The sequence below is a fragment of the Apaloderma vittatum genome, unplaced genomic scaffold (assembly GCF_000703405.1).
Source record: "Apaloderma vittatum isolate BGI_N311 unplaced genomic scaffold, ASM70340v1 scaffold8145, whole genome shotgun sequence".
Taxonomy (NCBI): domain Eukaryota; kingdom Metazoa; phylum Chordata; class Aves; order Trogoniformes; family Trogonidae; genus Apaloderma; species Apaloderma vittatum.
The window spans coordinates 35709-59253 of record NW_009715429.1 but is presented as its reverse complement, the minus strand read 5'-3'; the positions used below and the strand labels follow the sequence as shown (position 1 = coordinate 59253).

Sequence of the window (23545 nt, the reverse complement as noted above, 5' to 3'; positions counted from 1 at the left end):
GTAGGGAAACACAGGTAATGTCTTTGTAATGTCTTTTTAAAATGCTTTTTTTACCAAACAGAATAGAATATTGGCACAATTATTTCCAATAGGACTGAGGAAGTAGATAAGAAATAAATGTGCAATTGAAAGTATTTAGCAGATGAATATCATTAGTCTTGTAATTTTTTGTTGTGAGTAACTGATTTTGCCACTTACTGTAATAAGGAAAAAAAGATCTCTGTATGTTTTGTTATAATCTGACATGTGTTTTTTTCCCCAGACAGCTTTTGAAAAGAATAAGCCACAAAAAACAAAAAATACAACATCAACACAGATGACTAAAATTGGCCTATATGTGTCAAACAGGACTGACAAACTAGTAAGTCCTGGGAAGTATGTTACAGCGGACGAGTACCACAGACGTAGACTTGAAGCAGTAAGTTCTCATCTGTTTGAAACTGTATCTGTAAGGAAAAGTATTATGAAGGTTATCTGAATATTTAGTGAGTGTTCAGGGTGTTCAAAGAGTGAATTTATCAATGAACTGCAAAATGTCTGCTTAGTCTTCACAATTTATAATCTTTCAGATATGAGGGAAGTGTATGTTTACTCATTTACAATAACACTGTTTTTAATGACATTTGAGACCTTGTGGTTTCTTAAATATGATGAACTCCGATTTTAGTGGTTTCTGTCTTACAGTGACACACAAGCTTCCATATACAGCGTTGGGGATTAAAATAGGCTTGTCCCTATGGCATTCTCATGATCTTTTTTGAAGGACTTAAGATACAGATGAGATCTAAGGAAGAAGTTTTTTACAGTGAGGGTGATGAAACACTGGAACAGGTTGCCCAGAGACATGGTAGATGCCCCATTCCTAGAAACATTTAAGGTCAGGCTGGGAGGGGCTCTGAGCAACCTCATCTAGTTGAAGATGTCTCTTCTCACTGCAGGAGGGCTTGGATTACATGACCTTTAAAGGACTCTTCCAACCCAAACTGTTCTATGTTTTTTTGATTCTGCATGCTTAATGTATGGCCTCAGATGGATAGAAGATTAGGTTAAGATTTAGGAGACCTGCTTTCAGTTTATGGGCTTTGCGGTTTTCGAGTTTTAACAGGCCTCAGAGGTTACCTATGGCATACTGTCCTGTTTTGCACGGTGTTCAGGCTCCTTTGGCATTAAGGTAGAACCTCATTGTTCAAACACATGCAATGGGCGATGAAGTTTTTGGTGCACTGAGTTGCCTCATGCAGGTGATTCTGATGACAGATTCTGTATAATCATTGTGCAGAGGATTCCATTTAGGCATTCCAAATTGCTTTTTGAAAACCATGTATCCAGTGACTACACACCTAACTTAAATATACTAACTTCATGTTAGGTGGGCACTGCTTTGTAAATGGTCAAGTTGTTAATCTGATTGCTTAAAATAGGTAGTCTGGATCTAACTAAATGGAGAAACAGTTGGCTTGACATGTGTCCAAGTAGGATTATTTTGTTGGCATGGTTGGCAGGATGCTTTGAAATCTTTTGGGTAGATGTTTTCTGTAAGAATTTTTTATTTGGTCAGCATCAGCTGACTGCAGTAAGTGTCTTGTAAAAGCAGCTGTGAACTCAGGACTGCTAGTGTGTTTTATTCTTATCATTACTGTCATTTACTGAAACTTATAATGTATCTGTCAATAATCTGTAACACAGAGACATCAGCTTGGTGTTGGTTCAACTTGATGGATTCGCACAGCGCAGGGTAGTTCCATACTGAAGTACTGGCCGAAGGCATATTCGAGAGAAACGTTAGGTTAAGATACCTCTAGAGATGGTGTTACTGTTTTTGTGTGGGTTTGTGCTTGATAGCCTTCAATGCTGAACAATGCTTATTGGCTCATAAATGGGCTTATTGGCTTGTTGCTTACTGGCTGCTTAAATTGCTTGTGCTGTAAGTGCTAACTCAGCTGGCAGAAGCTCAGGCTTGCATGTTGTGCACCCTTAGCTTAGTATAGACATTTCCCTGGCTTTTAGTGGCCACAGCTTTGGAAGGGAGGTTTTAAAACTTTTTTTAAACAAATTCTCTCATAGCCACATTTCACTTTCATTATTTGTTTACAGCTGAAGTGCAGTTGATGTTGTATGTATGTGATTTTTGTATTTAGAGATTTAAAAGCAATTCTGCAAATACGTGTCTAAATTCCCAATCTAGATACCATATGAATGGCTAGAAAAATGAGGATGTCTGGCCACAAAGATGAAAATAATAAAAGCAATGTATGGCAAAAGGCATTTTTTAAGGAGAGATTTGAACAATAGAGTTTGTAATTGCAGCTTATACTTTAACTTGATTATTTGAACCTAACTTCTTCACTGTGCTCACTCATTAAACTCCTGCAGTTATCTGAATAAGTAAGCCTACTAGCATTTAGACTAGTAGTACATAACTGGTTTTGTAACATTTAAATTAGTTTAAGAACAAGAAGAATCTTGTAGTTAACAAGCTAGAAAAAGTGACAGTTAAGAAAAATATATTATGCTGTATTGTTTTAAATTCATTATTCTTTGCTGTTGTATCACACATAGGTAATAGTATTACAGACATATTTCCGTCGTTGGCATGCTATAAATGTAGTACAAAATCTGAGGGAACAAAAGAGGTTAAGGCTGGCATGGGAGGCACAAGAACAGTTACGGCGAAAAAGAGAGAAAGAAGAAAAACTGAGAAAGGAGAACCAACGGAGACTGAACCCTAAAACAAAAGAAGACTTTGAGCGACTGTACCATGATTTACAATGTAAGTTTTTTCTTAAAGGGATACTCCTAAATCAGCAAAAGAGTACAGTTTGTTTAAAACAAACTCTTCTGATTTTATCATGTTCTTATAGATACTTGCTTGGGTTTTTTTGACTTAGAGTGCAATTTCTTCCAGTTCCAAAAATTATTTGACCCCCATATACTTGTAGAAGCAGAAGAGGCCTTGGCATTTTGTAAGCACCGTTTAGCAAAAACTAAATCATCGCTATGTTATCAAAACTGTTTTCATCACAAATGCAAAACAGAGCACCATGCAAGCTTCTGTGAAGAAACTTAACTCTAGCCCAGCCAAAACCAGCACGCCTTTTCAGGAAATAATCAGCCTGTAATGCTATTGGACAGTTTTGGTTTTGTCTGGAGTTTTTTTTTCCATTTGTGTCTAATGTTAAGGTCAGCTGGAGAAACAGGAACTGTTTTTCAGAGTTATTTTAATCTTATTACTCTACATTTAGAATGCTGGAAATAATATCATGAAGAAATTACTATTAAGACCCAATTTTTTTATAATGGATTAAATTTTTGCCCAGAACTTTACAAAATGTGACTGAAATTATTCCTTTGTTCCTAGTCTTCTTCTCCTCTTGCTTTTTCTCCTTTTGAATTTATTCTTTTTTTCACAAAACTGTGTGATCGAAACTTGAAAAATCTGTTAGGAGTCCTACAGGGCATCCTTAAAGACTTGCTTTTCTCGTTGAAGTAGATGGTGTCTAATATAGGCAAACACCTCTAAGCCTTCCTGGAAAAATAAGGTGAATACTGTGGATAACTGGCATAACTTTAAGGAGAATAATGTTGCAAATGTAACAAAAAAAAACCCAGAGTGTGTCCTTTTGTAAAAATAGAAATAATAGAAAGCAGTGGACTTGTACTAGTGTGTAATGAAAATGCAAGAGTTCTTTTAAAAATATCTCCTTTTTAAGCAAGACGCTTGTGCTGTGACTTGTGACAACTCATATGTTACCCAGGGCTTCAGTGCTTGCTTCTGGTGTAACTCTGTGGCACTTTGGACATTACTGTCCCTGTAGTGGAAATGGCCTCATGGATTACCTGCTTCATTACAAAGGCACCAGACCTACCTTAAACCCACCCAGCTCTTTCTTCCGTGGTAGACTGGGCATAAATTTGGTGGCCAGAGTTATTCACAGAGCTTAGGATCATGATTCAAGAATTCTCAAGTTGTATGCTAATCTTTTAATACTGTCTACTTTGTGTGGCATTGAACAAATTGCTTTGTCTGAATGTATGAATGACTTTTAAATATTACTGCTTGCGACAAATGTAAAAATTATTACTGCTCTTAAATTTAGAATTTTGGCAATGGTATGATTTGTTGGTTGTTAAGGCTTGTTTCCTCCGCTTCCCTTTTCCTTCATAGATAGTATTTTACTTCACAAAAATCAAGTCATTTTAAAGGTTTATCTGAGTAGGTAACCAAAAGCCAAGGTACTCAAATAATGATTCTTTTCCTCTTTCAAATAATCATTCTTTTCCTCTTCAGTTATGGCTGTATGGATAACTAATGTGCTATCCGATATATGATCTACTTTTCTAAAGTGCAATAGAAGCAACAAAGTGGAATTGAAGTCATGAATGAGTACTGATATTCTCCATATTTTTCGATTTAAAAATCATGGTTATGCAAGTGTCTCTTTTGCTTAATTTAATGTCATTGGATTCACAAATAATAAAACTTTCTGCTTTGCATGTTCAGGAGTTTAATATCTAGGCAACCTGAAAAACCATGTGCAACTTCAAAAGTAGAACACAACAAAGCCCAGTATTTGAAATGCCTTTTTAACATTTTGTTAAAAATAATGGTCTAATATCAATCTTCTTGATTTGTTTTTGTTTATTGGTGTTGACTAGTTGCTTATCCACATGGAGACTTGCAGTCATATTCTTTATTTTCATAGAGCTTAGTAGTTCTAGGAAGGTTTTTTTTTATTACCTGCTTCTGAATCTGCTTTCACATTCTTACAGTGTCAACAAACTACACAAGCTAAATCATTGCGGCAGTAATAGAATGAAAATATTGTCCTCTAGAGATCTGTGAAGGTTATTGCTGCTGATCACAACAGGGAGGTAGTATTACAGGGTCAGGCAGTACAAGCAATTCCTGTTGATACAAAAACTTGCCTGTTGACTGTAAGGTGCCAATGAGATGTATCTGTGTATTCAGAGTGTCTGCACATAGAGACATTGATTATTTATTTAAAAAGCATGAACTACTACATTGCATAAAAAATAGAATAAAAATTACAAGGAGTAAAACCTCTGTCTGTAGACTAGACAATCTAAAAGCAATGTTTTTAACTTGATTGCATGTTTATGGTGAATCAAGATGGGAATATTGATGATAACTGTCAGCTTTTTCATTTCTGTAAGTACAAAGTTGCTTACTGTATTTCTTTGCTCTACCTTTGAAGTTGCTGCCCCCTTCAGGCATATAAAGCTTCATATAAATTAATTCTATGCAGTGCTTTTGTTTGCTGAAATGGCTTTATTTGAAAGTATATCTTTGGGAACTCAGAACTTGTCAAGCAACTGCCATATTAATACCAAAGCTTGGAGAGCCTTAAGGAAATGAAATTGAAATATTTTTAAATAGAAAACATAAGGTAGTGTAGATAAGGAAGCCACAGGCAGAAAATAAACCTTCCTCTTTTCCATCCTCCTGCCTCTAATCTTACGTGATACAGGATGTTACAGGTTTTTTCAGTAAGCCTGTATCACTTATGGGATTGTTTTCTTTCTGTCGAGTTTTGCTTTTGCAAACAATAACAACACTTTGCGATATTCAAGAATACTGAAGTGTTGAATCTTGCAAAACTCCCTACAAAACTCGAAATGTATTCGAAACAGAACAGACTCTTCAGAAAAGCCAAGAATTGTTACAGAATAGGAAAACTATTCAGTAAACACAGTTTGATTTTACCAACCAGTCTCTGTAAGGGCATATAATTTGTGTATCTGCACTTACAGTGACAAAATGGGTACTGCAAAATAACCCGTGATAAACACATACATATCATAGAATCACAGAACGTCAGGGGTTGGAAGGAACCTCGAAAGATCATCTAGCCCAGCCCCCCTGCCAGAGCAGGGTCACCTACAGTCGGTCACACAGGAACACGTCCAGGCAGGTTTTGAATGTCTCCAGAGAAGGAGACTCCACAACCTCCCTGGGCAGCCTGTGCCAGTGCTCTGTCACCCTCATAGTGAAAAAGTTTTTTCTAATGTTTTTGTGGAACCTCCTGTGTTCCAGCTTGAACCCATTGTCCCGTGTCCTATCATTGGACATCACTGAGAAGAGCCTGGCTCTGTTCTCCTGACACTTACCCTCTTCTCCAAGCTAAAGAGACCCAGCTCCTTCATCCTTTCCTCAGAAGGGAGATGTTCCACTCTCTTCATCATCTCTGTGGCTCTGTGCTGGACTCTCTCCAGCAGTTCCCTGTCTCTCTTGAGCTGAGGGGCCCGGAACTGGACACAATATTCCAGATGTGGCCTCACCAGGGCAGAGTAGAGAGGCAGGAGGACCTCTCTCGACCTACTAACCACCCCCCTTCTAATACACCCCAGGATGCCATTGGCCTTCTTGGCCACGAGGGCACATTGCTGGCTCATGGCCATCCTGCTGTCCACCAGAACCGCCAGGTGCCTTGTCCATACACTGCTCTCCAGCAGATACATCTGTATGTTTCTAGCATTAAGTCATCTAGCTTATAAGTGCAGTGAGTACCTGTGGTTTGGTGTTTTGACCCTAAGAGGCAGAAGGACAGATAGTACTGACTGAAGTGCTGCCGCCATTATTATCTTCCAGTTTGCGTGCCACTGACACTTGAAGCATTCTCTTGTAGAAGAGGCGAGGAAGAGTAAAGCAATGACTAACTATTAATGCGCATCCATCTACCTTAGATGGCAAAAGACGACACCACTCAAATATTCAATGTAAGACCTGGAGTGCTAAACATGACTGTCATTTAAGTTTTATCTCAGTTTTGGAGGACTTAAAGCTTCTTCAGGTTTTACTGATTTATGCAAGGAGAAGCAGTGATATTCTCAGCACTGAATACTAGCGGTACCACAGCAAAATGCTGTCTTTAATCTGCTGGGAGGATCTCCATGGTGTCTTTTCTTGTGACTCAAAGGAGCAATTGTTTGAAATGTTCCTATTGCTCACACCTTTTGGAATGGTTTGAGCCTCAGACAGTTATTTTAGATGCAAAAGTAAGGAAATCATTTCATTACATGTTTCCATGGGAGCTAAATTCTTTTTCTCACATAGAGCTCCTTTTTCTCCTAACCCATCTTTGAGTCTGGAGTGTGAATTAGCACTTTGGAATTGATGTACACACACAAACTCTGACAGAACATTTATATATCATTTTCATTAATTTCTGGGCCATTTTGCATGTATTGAAAATATGCATATTGATCAAGTCACTAACATAGATGCTGGCTTTTAATGAATATTGAAAATTAATTGTGTTATTTCTTAAACATGAAAGCGGAAATCTCACTGGAAAATGTCTTGTAAATAACACCCAAAATATTTGTATCTGTAGTGTGGATGCAGGAGGAGACTGAAAGGATTAACAGAACTCTTACTGGTGCTGAAAGAAAGGCAGCATTTTGTGGACTTCAGGAAAAAGAGGCACAGCTGATTGCTTCCATTGGGAGACAAAAACTAAATGCAGATAAGGAGAATCAACAAAAAGCTATACTGCACTTTCTGAACAAGGTCAGTGATGTAATTTCAGGCTGAACATAAAGGATACCAAAGTACAGGGACAGAAAAGATGTCCACAAACTACCTGCCAAAAGTAGCTTTTGTAGCTTTAACAGTTAATGCTAATGTTATAAACATCCAAATTATCTAATTGTTCATGTCAGTTTGATTCAGTAAATTTCTTTTTCCAAGCTGAGAATGTCTTAGCTCTGTGACTAATTGGAGGACTAACAGTGCATCGTTAAGACTGTTAACTACCTGTGTCTGTGGTAATTCTCAGATCTGTATATGTAATGTTCAGGTGCTTTTTTCTGTTTTCATGCATTGACAGCAGAGTGCAGTTATAGTAGTCCTGCTCACTGAAGTAATACAGGTAACAGGATTATTCTAAATTCCACAGCCCTACCAGCAGACTAAAAGGCAAGAAAAAGCTGGAAAAAATTCCCCTAGTTTTATTTTTTTCCGCTTCAATCTTAAATACGTGAAAATAGTCCTGAAATCAGAGAGCTTCTGATTCTTTCTGAAATACTTCATATTGGTGAGACCTCTTTTTTTTTTCAGTAAAAAGCTTCCTAATTTCTGTCTTCTAAAATTATTTTATTTTATACCCAGTTATGATGGGGTAGTAAGAAAAATTAAAGATATTACAGATATGATGCCTTGCTTTGAGTGCTACAGACATTATCAAAATGTAATTGGTCTGTGTTAAGAGTCATTTGCAGAACAGAATGCCAAGAAGTACCTGGTTTTAATAACCATTTCCTAGGCTAAGTTGTGCCCATCGACTCTCCCTAGCATAAGCAAATTACTTTTCTTTCTTATAGTAAGTGATTTTGTTGAAGAGAATCAAATGTACCTACTGAATTAACTACTCTGTGGAAAACAGTGATTTCTGCCAGCCTACCACAAAAAAAGATTTACAGCATGATGTAGCTTCTAAGTTGACTGAGATTTTATTGTTGTTCACTTGGGGGGTGTTTGCATTTTGTTTTCCCATAATTTCTAATACTGTACAAAGACAGTGAAACAAAGTCATGAAGTTACAGTAGAATGCTTTCTTTTTATAACAGAGAGAAAAGTACTTCTTTCTAGTTTTGCAGAATTTTAAGGATTTCACTAAGGAATTAAAAGATTTTGTTTTACTAATGCCTGGTTTTGCTATTGCGTTTCTTCATCAGTTTTGGCTCTGAATTGTGATATCTGATAAACAATATCTCCTTTAATTAGAATTCCACCTCTGCCGATAATATAATTAAATGTTATTTATTCAGTTTTAAATACCTTTTAAAAATTATTTTGTCTTTTTTTTGCTTACCTAACTATAATTTATCTATTTAGAAGTGAAGAAAGCTCTATTTTGATTGTGGCGATGGCTAACAGTATCTGTTGTAACTATCTAATATTCTTGGTATTTTATATGACTGAATACCATAGCAAGCCTGTATATTTGGTCAAAATAATAATTCAATCAACGCGACTACTAGTCACACGAACGCCATGTGAAGCGTTGCTGTAGTTAACTCCCGCTGAAACTGCCGGGTGAAGTCCACAAGTGTTTGTGGACACTGGGAGTTCCAAATACAGTGAAAGAGAATAATTAATACACAGAATGAGGTTCCAAATAGCTGTTGCAGTTAAGGAAAGGGAGTTCAGTTAGGTAATGGTGGGGAGAGGGTTTTGAATACCATCTTTCTATTAGATTTAGGTACCTCCCTCCCTGTGTAACAGTGTAGTTTGCAACCAAAACCAGTCCCCTTGAAAGGGGAGAATGGTTGGACTTTTCAAAAGTGAACAGGGCAGCTGACACACTTCTCGCTGTCTATAGAAGCCGTAGACATATGATAGGTGGGTAAGCTAGCAAGCAACAAGCTAGGTGATATCCCGTGAGCTGTAAACTCATACTTTGCCTCAGTCAGCTTTAACAATTCTATGCCTTCTATCTGTCTATAGAGCTAGCATAAATAAACAGTTCCCTGGAGATATTTTGTACTGCAGTAGGCTCTGAGGCCTTAAATTTTCAATCTTTTTACAGTCAACAGTCCCATTGATTTTTACTGATAGTTTAGAGGGATTTATTACTGCAGGATGAAATATAGAGCAAATGTATTCTAACACTGCTGTCAGTAAATTTGCTTTAAAGAAGTAGAGCGTATCCCCACAGGAGAATATTGTTTACTTTTAATATACTGTAAGTCAAAATTTTCATGACCCACAACTTTAAACAAAGCGTGCAGTTGAATACTTGCTCTGGTGGAAAAAGGCATTGTATAAATATCGACAATAGAATTAGCCTTTTGAATTAGTCAAGCATTAATGTTAAGTCCCTGTTTGGTGAAACTTGATGTAATATAATGCACTTGTTCAGCTGATGATCAGCTTATAATAGCCAAGTTATACAAATTCTTTCTGAAGTGTGCACAGCCTAAGAGATGGAAAGCGTACGATGGAAAAATCACTGAAATGGATACACAGTACACACTTCGGGCCCGAGAACTATTTGAAATCTACCGCAGCGTTTGCATGATTGGCATCCCAAAAGAGGAGAGAATAAATGTGCTGTTAACACTCGGACATACAGTGAAGGTATGTTTTTCTGTTTATGTTTGGCTTGAAGCTATGTTTTCCAAAGATACAGTCACTGAATTATGTTGACACATAAGCAATAGTTCTTTGTGCAGACAGATGCCTGGATGATCAGCTGGCAGCAAGAAAAAGCCAAGCATACCACCTGGCACGAGTGTAATTTACATTCTAGATACACTCTAAATAAATGTTTCATTTTGTGATGTGCATGTTTTCTTCTAGTTGTATTAGAATTTTAACCCCCTGGTTTTAGACTTTTTTGTATATAAATACATAATACAATTTTAGTACAAAGTTTAATATTTATAACAACTTGATGAAAACCATGGCAGAGATGTAAGTGGATATTACTATTTTTTTTTTCTCAGGTCTTTGAAATGTCTGTTTAGAACCTTATGTCTCTGTTGGTTTGGGTTACCAATTTTATTGGTAGTAAATGCTGATTTCTTTCTTTTGTTATTGTTTTTTCTCTTGGCCTGTCCACTGCTACTGCCAGTGTTCCTGGTGAATTACAACCTGGTTGCATTTCTTCTGGTCATTCATATTAGTTTATTTATTTATTAATGCACAGAAAATAATAATATGAGTTTCAAGGTATTTTTAGGATGGAACTGTTGACATCAAACTAGGATAGAATGCTGCTTCCTTGTCTTCCTGTTTGCTTTGGTAGTTCCTGAATTTGCTCTAAAGCCAATGTAGCACTGGGAGCACTGCTGGTTTCAACTCCTGCCTATCTAAACACAAGTTAGTATTGCCGTAGTGAACAAATTCTAGAATTTCTGTTAGTACTTTATTTTAAGTGGGAAAACATTGAACTCATTCACCTCTTACACGTCTCTAGAGACTCTCCTGCTAAGCATTTGAGATACTGAAATGACTGATTTCCAACCATACTCATGAAGTTCTCCATGCCTTTTGTGTCTTGGGAGGGGTTTTTTATTGTTTTCAGTGTTGTTTTTTTTTAGCTATCTACTGCTGTATACATTACACCTCCTATCACATAGCTAATGTTCTTGTGTGAACATCCATAGTTCACTTTTATATTTATTTGTTTGCTTCCTTTATTGTTGTGGAGTTCGTTTTTCTTTTTCTTTGTGTTTTTTTCTTTCAGGAACATGAATGTAATTTAACACGGGAAATAGTGGAATTAATTGCCAGGGAAGCTGATCTTATATCAAGAGAGGTGAAAGAATGCAACTTAGAAGGACTGAGGAAAAGAATTTGTACATTATTTCTTCAGTATATTAAAACTCCGGAGTTTAACCCTGAAGTTGCTAGGATACTTAAGGTACTATTCTTATTTTGCAGTCTTGACATAGTAACCCTTGAACAAAGGATGATGGAGAAAGGGAATGGAAAACAATGAAAGCTTTTTTTATTTTACATTTTGCTGTAGAATTGCTGGAGGGGTTCCTCAAGAAGTAAAACATGACAAGTCCACAGGCTTCACACAAATAAGCTTATATAGTTGTACAGGAAGCATGGGTCAGAGACAAGGGTGTAAGAACCTAACAACTGGCTGGTATCACTGAGAGCGCCCAGGAACTCTATGTATAAAATAAAAAATCGGAATTGTAAATGGTAGATCTTATGGGATGGTCAAAGTAAAATGTAATAGTAAATGGGGAACCAAAATAGAGAGCAATTATCTTTTTTTCCCACTGGACAGCAGAGCAGCATGCCATGCATCCAGGAAGGAAGAACATTGCCATTGTCAAAGTGATGCCTAATGAGTTTGTACCTAAGCAAGAGTTATTACAAGCTTCTGTTGTACAACCAGTTGCTACTTCGTGAGAAAAAGACATATGTAGGAAGTGGAGAAAGTGGTAGACACTTCTCAACTTGTGCCATTGTTTTTCTTTTCTGAGTACGGATTACAACTGAAAATATGATTCACTATCATATGCTATCGTATTCTGCATCTGTCAGGATTTCTCTTACAGTGGTTGATGGTATCTCAGGAGTAGAGAATCTGTCAGTAAATGTTAGTTGTATTTAGAACCAACTAACAGTTATTTTACACCAGGTTTATAAACAGGGTTATGTAGATGTGTCATAGCAGGGACTAGAGTGGTTAACTGTATCTTGAGTTGAAGGCTAAATTGCACCTATATTTGTATTTGAATCTTGTAACCTTCTGAAGACTGTAAAAACGAAGGCAGCTCATCAGCAGACAGTCAAAATGACCAAATCTTTGTGTCACTTTCAAACAAAGGCAGGTGACTGCAATAGGTAGCTAGATTGTCAGACTATTCAGACTACCCAGTTGGTAGTTTGGGCCCTCTGCAAAAACTACATTATATACTCCCTGGAAGTGTTCAAGGCCAGGCTGGATGGGGCTTTGAGCAACCTGGTCTAGTGAAATGTGTCCCTGCTCATGACAGGGGGTTGGAACTAGATGATCTTTAAGGTCCCTTCCAACCCCAAACATTCTATGATTCTATATTATATAATTCTGCAATTCTGTGACTCTATGATATTCTTACCAAAACTCATGAAGCAATACAAGGATGAGGAGTTCATAAATAAGTTCAGATTGTTATCTTCCCCATATTGTTCTTGGACACATGGCTCTTATTATGATTTTATATTCTTATGCCAAAATATCAATATGCCCATAATCTCAGGGTTTATTTTTCGCATAAAGGGCAGATTCTATATGAAAAATTAAATGCAGAAGAATTAGTTTGTTTTCTCTGTGTTGTCATCTTTACAGAACACGTACATAAAAACACCAGCAAGAGCCCTGGAGCACAAATTCTAAGATCTTCATAGAGCTTAAAAATGAATCGACTGGTTTATATAACTGATTTTAACAAGTACAGTAAGAAAATACAATGACTCTTAGTCTTCTATTAAAGAAACCTCCACCCTACTGGGTATTTTAAAATAAGTATTACCATGTTTTACGTATTAGAATACTTGCATGAATATAAGTAAAATTTATTCTGACACACAAGTAATGCAAAGATACTTTATGGTAAATTAACTTTTTAAAAAAATCTTTTAGGTTCCGTCAGATCCCTTGAAGCTATATAAGAATGTGAACTTCTGTCGTAGTTGTGAAAATTACTTACCATCTACCAAGTTTCCTGTTACTGCTAATTCCCGCACCGTTAACAGATGTCTCATGTGTTGCAAGCTCAGTAATGAGGCGCATCGGCGAGAAGAATTTTTGAAGTACAAACTTATACTGGAAAATCTCAGAAAGTCTGAAGCTGATTATCAGGATGATGCTAAAATTGTTTTCTTGATTCAGGTACTGTCTGAAAGAGCTTTGTTAATAATGGAAGCCAATAGCTTTGCCTGTATTTTTTCCTTTATTTTGTGTATGTTGTTAACAGGTTGAGAAATAGGCTAAAAGCTAAAAAAACTTCTTCCTGTGATATGAGATGTTCCATAACATAAAGTAGAAGCACTTAAGCTCTTGAACTATAGCTGTACTTTCAAAAGTGGTTACAAGCTACACATGCAAAGAAGGTAGAAGACTAGCTGGCCTGTCAAAGAATCAAATAATCCAAATCCTTCTGCTAACTCTGCTGCGGCTATCCAGTTGTTTAAAGATACCGGCATCATCTGTAAAGCAATATTAAAGTTTTTGTGACTGTAATGTTGCTGAAGATGTGGTGCTAGTAAATAATTTTGAGCTCCATCATTTGGACTGTTTTTAGTAATACTACTAAATTGGTTTGTGTTGTCAGAAGGGAAAAAAAAGCAAAGAAGCCGAAGTTTTGACATTCCTGGTCTATGTCAGTAAACTATCTGTACAGTTGAAAGTTTTACTGCTTTGCGTTTATTAGGAGAGGGATTCACTAAATATTTTATTTTTTTAACTTTTTAGCCTTCATCTATAATAGTCTGTAGTCTTCTGCAGTATTACTAAGTACCTAACGTTTCTTAATAATCATTACTGGATCAACTCAGTTCAAAGAACTTCTTGCCTGTCTTCAGCAAATTCTCTTTTTTGATTGTTATAACTTATTTTGTCAGCAAAAGAATTTGACATCCAATATCCAGTGAGGAAGTTTTAAATCTGAGGTAATTGTGAAGTATTATTTGTTGTAAATACTGAAAAGCAAAGATTTACTTGCACTTTCTGAGATTTAGTAATAAAAATCTCTACAGGACTAACAGTCATAGAATAGTTTTTGAACTGTATTTTCAGTATGGCTGAAATAACAGCCAAGCAAACAAAAGCCACTGCTACCAAAACAAGCCATGCTGTGGTTTAGCACTTTGCCAATGACAGCTGACAAAAGAAGGATTTAGATTCTTTAATTATGATGTCTGTGTTAAGAAATATTATCAAAGCATCTGGATTTTCTAGATGTTGTTCATCCATATTGGTTTTCAATTAAGCTGAAAAGTTTTTTGTCGGTGTCTAACTTGTTTTATCTTAATGTGTAAACATCCTCCAAAATGTTTCAGACCTCTCACATCACATTACATCGTATCACATCACTTGTGGTATCTGATAACCATTGATGCACTGAAACGACTGCTTCTTAACTGCTGATACTGAAAGCCCTCTCTTGCAGTTCTCTCTTGCAGTTCTGTTTGTGGTTTTATCATTACAACATCTCTAGATGATACTTGGTCATGTTCATGCAAATTAACTTCTTTTATTAGAGTTGTAAATATCTAAAAAACAGAGATTTGTATCTTAAATCACTAATTTCTTGTGTTTTTTCCCTAATATTTCTTTAAACTATTTTCTTTTTTTCTGAGCTACTTGCTTTTATCCCCTTTCCCTCCCAAAAACCATCTGTCCCCCACTTTTATCCAGAAAACAGGTCTGAGGCACAGATTAACAACCTGTATGAGTGCTGCTAAGGTTTAAAAGGCAAAAAGCAGTTAGTGAGAATTATGGTCTCTCCAGTAAATTCCACTTACTGCAACTAAAGAACTTTTTTGTATCAAAATGAACTAGTTCAGTAAATATGTCAAGTCCTGAGGCTGCCTTTCATTCTTTCAGAGGGTTTAACTATGACATACTCCTTAGAATTGATGGTACATGCTATGGCTTTGATTTTTCTCGATGAGCAGTATCCTGATGGTCATGTCATACTCATTTGAAGTTACAAATATGCTTAACTTGTTTATCAGTTTGCTACCTACCCTTGTTCCTCAGTCTCACCTGCTGAGCATTTAATGATACTTGCTCCCAACTTGTCAGATGACAGTACTTGAAGGCCGTTTCTGTTTCTTGTGAGTATAGAACAAATTAGAGGGGGAGGCATCATTTGAAATTCATTAACTGTAAAATTTCCCAGCAAAATGCATGCCTACCATAACCTGAGAAGTTTTAACACAGAACAAGCTTTCGTCGAGTTTCAGGCAGAAAAAAATAAAAATTGTAATCCGGGAAAAAGGAAGAGTCAATTATTACTCTATTTTACAGGAACCCTTATTTGTCTCAGTGTAGATTTTTGCAAGTTCTGGTAACTTTTGAGATGTGTAGCTTAGCACAAAAATAGTAGTACTTGCTAATATATCTGCTTGCAAATTTCTGGCTTCTAAGAAGAAGATACAGAGGTTGTTTGAAATTTTGTGAAAAGGAGGAAATCCTGAAAACAGAAGCCACTTAGTGAAACCTAATAAAGGAGGCCCTGTAGGACGAGATTCAAGACCAGATGTAGAACCAGTCCTGTGTTCTTGGAATTCCTGGCTTTCAGAAGCAAGATGATGAGAATGCATGAGGCTACATTTCACTAAAGCACTGTGTTGGTATAGTTTCATTCATTCCTTTTGTCAGGGAATTTAGTAAGTAACATGTAAACACTGTTAATTAATTGAGTCAAAATTTCATTATAGAGGAATGAGACTTCTTCAGATGGTTAGCTTGGAGGAAAACCTATTTAGAAGTCTGTTGTTTACAGACTCCCATAGATAAAAATCTAATAATTTTCCATGACTGATAAAGAGAAGGATTCACGGAGAGTGACAGAAAAACTTGCCAAAGTTCAGTGGTAACTACTCTCCCAATTTTTTGTTTCTTTCATTCAGGAGGCTGTGTTTATCAAGATGTAGTAATGATTTCAGATGGCTAGTAATAAATTAAACAAATTAAGATTGATATAAATTAAACTTAGACATAGGTTAAAAGTATATTTAAATGCTTTTTGTACCGGAGAACCATTGCAAGCAGACCTATTAATTTTTGTTAATATTGTAGCATAGCTAACCTGATTTTATAATCTCATTTGGTAAAAATGAGCAACAGTGTCATGAGCACAATAAACTCTCCATATATCAACAGCAAAGTGAGGAGAAGAAAGCAAAGCAGGCAGGGATTTGGGGTCTGTCACAGGTGGGAGTTTTTCTTGTCCTAATTTCCTACATTCTCTAGGCCAAATTATTCTGATTTTATGTAAACTTTAAGTAACTGAGTAGTTTAATAACTCCTTTATTGAATAACATTAATTCTGAATCCAAGAATAAATGGGGAGGTCACTTAAGTAATAACAGAGATGGATTTTTGTTATTAACTAAAAAGGTCTGAGTAGGCCTATGAGAAAAAACATGAGACTTAAGAAGCTTTATAAGAGCAGTTAAGCAATCAGGATGTCAACAAAAGATATGAATTGCCATTGGCAGAGATAATCAAAGTAAGAATGTAATATTTTAGAGATGATACAAGAAAAATGAAGTTAATAATTGCCACACCATGCTAGAGGATGATGTGTGTATCTAGATGTTCTTTAACCAAGTGATTCTACAACATATGCATACAAATCTTTTTACTTAAAACTTTATTTGCATTTTTACATGGTTACAACGCTTCTGTTGTAGAAAGAAACATGCTTCTTCATAACCCTGTTTTCCATTTTAGCAGCAAGATCTGCAATACCTGATTGAGCAGATATGGGACTGTCAGTCAGCTCTCAGTGCCTGCAATGACCTTTATGATTTGGTTATGGTCAGATGGGATAAGCAGCTTGAGTGGTCTCCATGGAACACTATTCTTCTTACTAAAGATGAAGCAGATGCACATCTTAAGCTGTGTAACCTTAAAGAGGTAAAATTTGATAAACTTAATTTTAACAGTATTTGTTATATTTTAATACAATCCTGTGACTAATGTTGTTTGGCCAAATTTAGTCCTTACACTCATCCATGTTTAAATTGTCTCATCGTGACTTTTTAAATCATAGAATCATAGAATGGCCTAGGCTGGAAGGGACCTTAGAGATCATCTAGTCCAACCTCCCTGTCATGGACAGGGACGCCACCTCTCGACTAGACCAGGCAACACATGGGGACCAAGCGGGAATCGAACCCGCGACCTCGGTGTCGGTCATTGTTGTCAGCACCGCTCTCAAACCACTAAGCTCACCAGCCCCCTATATATTTGCCTCTGTGTAATAAATGAAACAGGCATTAGTCCATTGTTGTCAGCACATGTGCCACTCACATCATGTGCCACTCACATCCTGTCTTGCCCTGAATCTCCCTCCTGGAATGCAACAAGATAAGAGGCCTCTTCCATGCTGCCTGCTGGGAACAGTACCATTCCCATGCTCTTCCATCAGCTGAGATCAGAGAGGAGATAGCCTGGGTAAAAATCAAAGTAAAAACTAACCATAAATACTATGCCAGCTGTGTGCCTGTGCTCTTGCATGTGCTCTGGCCTCATTAGTTTCTGGCCTTATAAATTTGTCATCAAATAACAGACTGGTTCTTGGACTAGAACTGAATGATCTGATGTAATAATTTTTATCTAAGTTTACTTTCTTACATGGATGTCATTTAAGTATCCCAACAATGTAATCTTACAGTTTGCACTCAAGGAATAAAAATGAGAATACTGTTCTGAGTTAAAAAAATTAAGAATTTGTTAAACAAGACATTGAAACTGTGTGTTTTAACACCACTCTCTATAAATTCTGTGGTAATCCAGTAAATATCTCACTGCACTGAACGTCATTTGGTAGAGTACTTAGTCTTCTATGTCACATGGCAATCCTGGGATTGCCTGGGATTGCCTGGGATTACTAATCCTCAGATTAGTAATGGATTATTAAGGCTTTCACCTCTAGGTTATTGATTTATGTAAGTAGTGATCTGCGGTCAATGTTGATATTTAAGCATTGGCTGTTTTAATTTTGAAAAGTAAGTACAAATGGTGTTAGTGTAAAGAAATAAATTTCATCTTGAAATGATGATCCTCAAGGTCCCATCCAACCCAAATCATTCTACAATTCTAGGATTGAAAGGATAAAATATACCAGAAGATTTTTGGTTTTAAAAGCTGACTAATATTTCACAAGGAGTATGTTGGTAATTTTCACTATTGAGCCATAAGGTAGCAGTATTGAACTATAAAATATTTCATTATGTATCATATATGAATAAATTATCTGGCTTAGTTTATTAAAGGGCCACTATTTATACTGTCTAAAATATGAAACAACATGTAGATTGATAGATGTCTTCATTGCATTTAATTTTATTTGGATTCTTTTTCCTTTCAGGCTTATACAGCAACATTTATTCACAGAATGAACCATAAGCATATCTGGGCAAAATCCTACTTTGCTCAAATTCCAGCAATGACATCATTTTTGCAAATGAATGACAATCAAGCTAATGCAAATGAATTTTTAATAGCTATGCCTATTCCTACTGGTAAAAAACCCATAACTCTTAGGTGAAGTAAACTGAAGTTAAAGAAGTTAGCTGAATTATTGATTAATACGATTTCCTTCAGTTTAAAGAAATGTACTTTTTCATCAATACCTTAATTATATTACATAGATTGAAATAAACTTCTGCAGATAAAATAATTTGATCTTGACTAGTCAATATAACTGCATTTCAGGCTTTGTAGCATCATTGTTTAAAAAGTAAAATGTTGTTGATGAGCTTTGTGAATTATAAATTTTTCAGTGCAATGACTGTCTTTCTGTGTGTGCTTGTGTTGCTTGGAACATCCTGTCTGTAGTGTAATATTCTTGTTGAGGGAATTTAGCTAGTCCTTTGCCACCTTTTAATTAGAAAAATAATACTATAAACACTGTATTAAATTTATTTCTCTCATCTTAAGCATGTAAAGCTCGAATTCTAAGTTCCTGCAGAACAACAGAATTAATATGCTCTTCCAATTATAGCTGCTTTGCTTTGAAAATATTTGTGTGAAAAGAATAACTTTACTTTTTATAGCTCATCTAGATGGTCATAGTGAAACTACCAGCATACAATTATTGTATCCACGATCTTGAAATTACTGTAAATCAGACTTATAATTTGAAATATACAATGCAGACTGTTTGGAACAGGTTTCTTTTTTGAGGAGCTTGTCTTATTTAAAGTAGAAGTCAATTCTTTTTATGATTTATTTAGTTATGTTTATATTTGATTATAGTTACAGAGAAAAATGTGATACAGTGTACATTCAATCAAGTCTTGCAGAAATTTGAAAAGATCTGTCTGAAACCTCTGTTCTAGAGTTTTGACCCAGGGCAAAGTCTTTTGTTCTGACAAATAAAGCAGTGTAAGAAAAAGCAGTAGCATTTGAAAACACAAAGAAACATGTATTTGGCAGCAAGCAGCTGGAAACTGGACTGTGTCCCTGAAGAGAATACAAGCTATAGAACCTGTACCTGCCTGACCAGTGCGTTCTGCATCAGCAGAGCCTTTCCACTGATTTTACGATGTCCTGGTTTGAGCTGAGCAGAACCAATTCTGTTCAGTGATTTTACCTTTCAGCTGGGTCTCCTCGAAGAGGCTGCATTTTCTGAAGTCAAGAGCATGTTTTTGTAAACAGTGTCTGCTGCTAGAAGTGATAACACCTGATGTTTACAGTTACTACTGGGGATTGGAATGCAGAAAGGCTCTTGCTTGTACTTAATCCCATAGTCATCAAGGTCACTGCTGGCTCTTGTATGCGACGCTGGGGCTGTTGGGAAGTAAAAGAGGTCACAAAGAGGTAAAAGGTTGTACCTCCAGTGAGTGACAGATGGGACAGGTGACCAACAACAGTATTCGATTCCACATGCGTCATATTCAGTATAAGTTGAGGGATCATGAGGGTTAAGGTCTCTTCTTCAATAGCTGGAGTCTGAGGAGGTCTCCATCTGCTCTTTTGCATTTGATTCCAATCCTGAGTTCCTGAATCCAGCTCCTGTGTCTGATTCGCCTTTTCTGCTGAGCCCGGGGCTTCCCTGGTGCCACCTGCTCTGCAGCATCAGTGGTTACTGCTACTGGGGGCAGTTGGGTTCGATATCAGTTATGTATATCTTCATATATAGTTAATTATTTTTATTATTTCCTTATTAGTACTATTATTGTTTATTAAAGCTGAGTTTAGTTTTATTTTCAATCTATAAGTCTCTCTGCCTTATTCCCTTTCCATTCCCCTTTGGGGAGGTAGAAGGGTTTTAGAGCATCTGTCAACATTCAGTGGCTGTCCCAGCCCTTATTTGTGACATACCATTAAATGCAAATTCTAGATTTTAGCTCGGTACTGAATGAATTGTAGAACTGCAGCACGTGAGAATTCTGATTAACTTACATGCTTTCCGGAATCAAAGCCTTAAGATAGGAATGGCTGCCAAGATTGGGCTTCTTCCAGAATGATAAAAAGGATTTTTGAAGAAAATTGTGGGTTGAAGTGCAAGAAGAAAAACATGAATCATATAAACAGTAATCTACCTCTTCATAAATTTGTTGTATTTCTTTTTAAATGACTTTTTAAAATGTATTTTAGAATCTCAGTAGAATGATTTAAATAAGCATTAAGGAAATAGTTCAAACAAATGTAAAAAGCCATTAGTCCATTGGTCCCAGTGCCATGTGGTGTTAAGGGGTTTTTGAAATCAGAGAATCATTTAGGTTGGAAAGGACCTTCAAGATCATCATGTCCAACTATTAACCTAGCACTGCCAAGTCTCCCACTAAACCCTGTCCCTAAGCACCATATCTACACTTCTTTTAAATACATCCAGGGATGGTGACTGCACCACTTTCCTGGGCAGCCTGTTCCAGCACTTTACAACCCTTGCAGTGAAGAAATTTTTAATCTAAACCTCCATTTTTGCAACTTGAGGCCATTTCCTCTTGTCCTCTTGCTTGTTATATGGGAGAAGAGACCAACCCTCACCTTGCTACAACCTCCATTCAGATAGTTGGAGAGAGCAATAAGGTCTTCCTTGAGCCTTCTTTCCTCCAGGCTTTTCTCCAGGTTGTTTAACCCCAGTTCCCTCAGCTGCACCTTCTAAGACTTGTTCTCAAGACCCTTCACCAGCTTCATTGCCCTGCTTTGGACAAGGTCCAGCACCTTAATGTCTTGTGGTGAGGGACCCAAAACTGAACACAGGATTTGAGGTGTGGCCTTATCAGTGCCAGGTATAGGGGGACAGTCACTTCCCTGATCCTAGTGGCCACACTGTTTCTGATATGGGCCAGGATGCCATTGGCCTTCTTGACCACCTGGGCACGATTCTGGCTCATGTTCAGCCAGCTGTCCACCAACATACCCAGATCCTTTTCCGGTGGGCAGCTTGCTAGCCCCTTGTCCCCAAGCCTGTAGCACTGCCTGGGATTGTTGTGACACATGTGCAGGACCCAGCACTTCATCCTGTTGAACTTCACAGAACTGGCCTTGGCCCATCAATCCAGCCTGTTCAGGTCTTTCTCTAAAGCCTTCCTACCCTCCAGCAGATCAACACTCTCGCCCAACTTGGTGTCATCTGCAAACTTATTGATGATGTACTCATTCAGATCATTGATACAGATATTAAACAGAACTAGCCCAAATACAGAGCCCTGGAGACCACTGCTTGTGACCAGCCACCAACTGAATTTAACTCCATTTGCCAGCACTTCTTGGGCCCAGCCATCCAACCAGTTTATTACTTAGTGAAGGATATGCCCATCCATGCCATAAGCAGCCACTTTCTCCAGGAGAATGCTGTGGGAGCATCCACAGCCTTTCCCTCATCTACTAAGCAGGTCACAAAATAATTCAGGTTTAAGGGGTCTGAAAAGTCCACCTTCCACTCAAAGCACAGCCAGCTATAAGGTCAAACAGAATTGCTGAAGTCTTTATCTATTCATGTCTTGAAGTCCTTCAAGAATGGACAATATATAATCTCTAGCAGCAACATGTTCCAGTGCTTGACTGTCCTCATCTTAAAAAAAGTTTGTAATTTCAATAAAGTATGTTGTCTCTCATCTTCTACCATGCACACCTGTAAAGAACCTTGTTGCATCTTCCTGATAATCTCTTTTTGAGTGTGAAAAGATGCTTTCAAGTTTTCCCTGAGTCTTCTCCAGGTGGCACAAGCCCAGTTCCCTCAGCTTCTCCTAACGTCAAATGCTTCTACCCTCTGAGGTTCTTGATGGACTTCTGTTGAACTTGCTGCAGTTTATCAAAGACTTGGTTTGAGAGACTCAAAACTGACACAGTATTGCAGATTTATTCTCGAAGAGTTCTAGATTCTATATTCAGTTCAGTATTCTCAAGCAAACTGGTGTTTTGGCCTGTTAAAGAATTGCTGACACACACGTATTTTTTGGTTTATGCAGAAGTCTAGAAGATAGTCCCTTATAACTGCAGTGCCATTTAATCACATTGTGAAAGCGCTTATGTAAATAGTTAAAAATTTGTGTTTCAACTACAATGAATTGGATGCTTGACTCATATTTGGCACATGACAGTACATGAAATAAGTGACTACCTGTATAAAGTGAAAACTCATGTCTTCCTTCAAGTCAGTGTTCAAAAAAGGCTTTTAAAAGCATAGAAATTGAATGTTTTGGAGAACATGATGTGTTGAGAGTTGTTGAAAAATGGAAAAAGTTGTTTCAATATTTTGTATATCTAATTGAATCCTTTTGTTAAGACAAAGCCAAGTAAAGCCAATATAGTTAAAAATTAGAATAACAATTTTAAAAAAAATCAAGCATAATTGAAATTAGTATAAAATCCTTCATGCTACTTTTCTTTAATTCATTCTTTGATATTGTTAAATAATATTGTTACTTAATTTAAAAGAAATTCTTTTTTACCCCTTTTTATCCATAGCATTTATAATTGTATTGCGTTTTGAAAAGGATGTAATTTAAAACTTTCCTCTAATAGTTACCGTGTTGCCTCACCTGTTTATGAAGCTTACAAATGATTCTGACAAACATACTGGAGGGTTGTGAAGAATGAAAGCTTTCTCTGTGTCAGATAGTGGTGAATATTGGAAAAGCTGACTGAAAAGATCAGAGTCAGATTAAAGATACTGTATTTCTTGGAGAAGTCATTGCATTTTATCAGGAAAAGAAAACTCTTCAGATAAAGGGTCAGATCTGGCAGCTTCTTTACATTCTTTAAAAGCACAGCTCATCATCTTTGCTTGAATTTCAGAGAGTTACAAGATGTTTTCGGAATCTCTTGGTAAAAAGGCCTCAGCTTTGGATCCTGGATCTTTCCAGGATAATGAGAACAAATGA

At 36.8% G+C, this 23545-nt stretch overlaps 1 protein-coding gene across 1 annotated transcript in view; it reads left to right on the top strand.

Annotated features, from left to right (window-relative positions):
* Positions 1–23545, top strand: part of IQUB (IQ motif and ubiquitin domain containing) — a 25587-nt gene extending 2042 nt beyond the window's left edge. The window contains exons 3-12 of the mRNA XM_009869141.1: positions 1–14; positions 263–418; positions 2560–2770; positions 7356–7531; positions 9932–10102; positions 11214–11390; positions 13113–13361; positions 16935–17120; positions 18577–18730; positions 23460–23545. The exon at positions 1–14 is cut by the window's left edge and continues 198 nt beyond it. Coding sequence (XP_009867443.1) covers positions 1–14; positions 263–418; positions 2560–2770; positions 7356–7531; positions 9932–10102; positions 11214–11390; positions 13113–13361; positions 16935–17120; positions 18577–18730; positions 23460–23545 — 1580 coding nt within the window. The remainder of the gene's footprint in view (positions 15–262; positions 419–2559; positions 2771–7355; positions 7532–9931; positions 10103–11213; positions 11391–13112; positions 13362–16934; positions 17121–18576; positions 18731–23459) is intronic.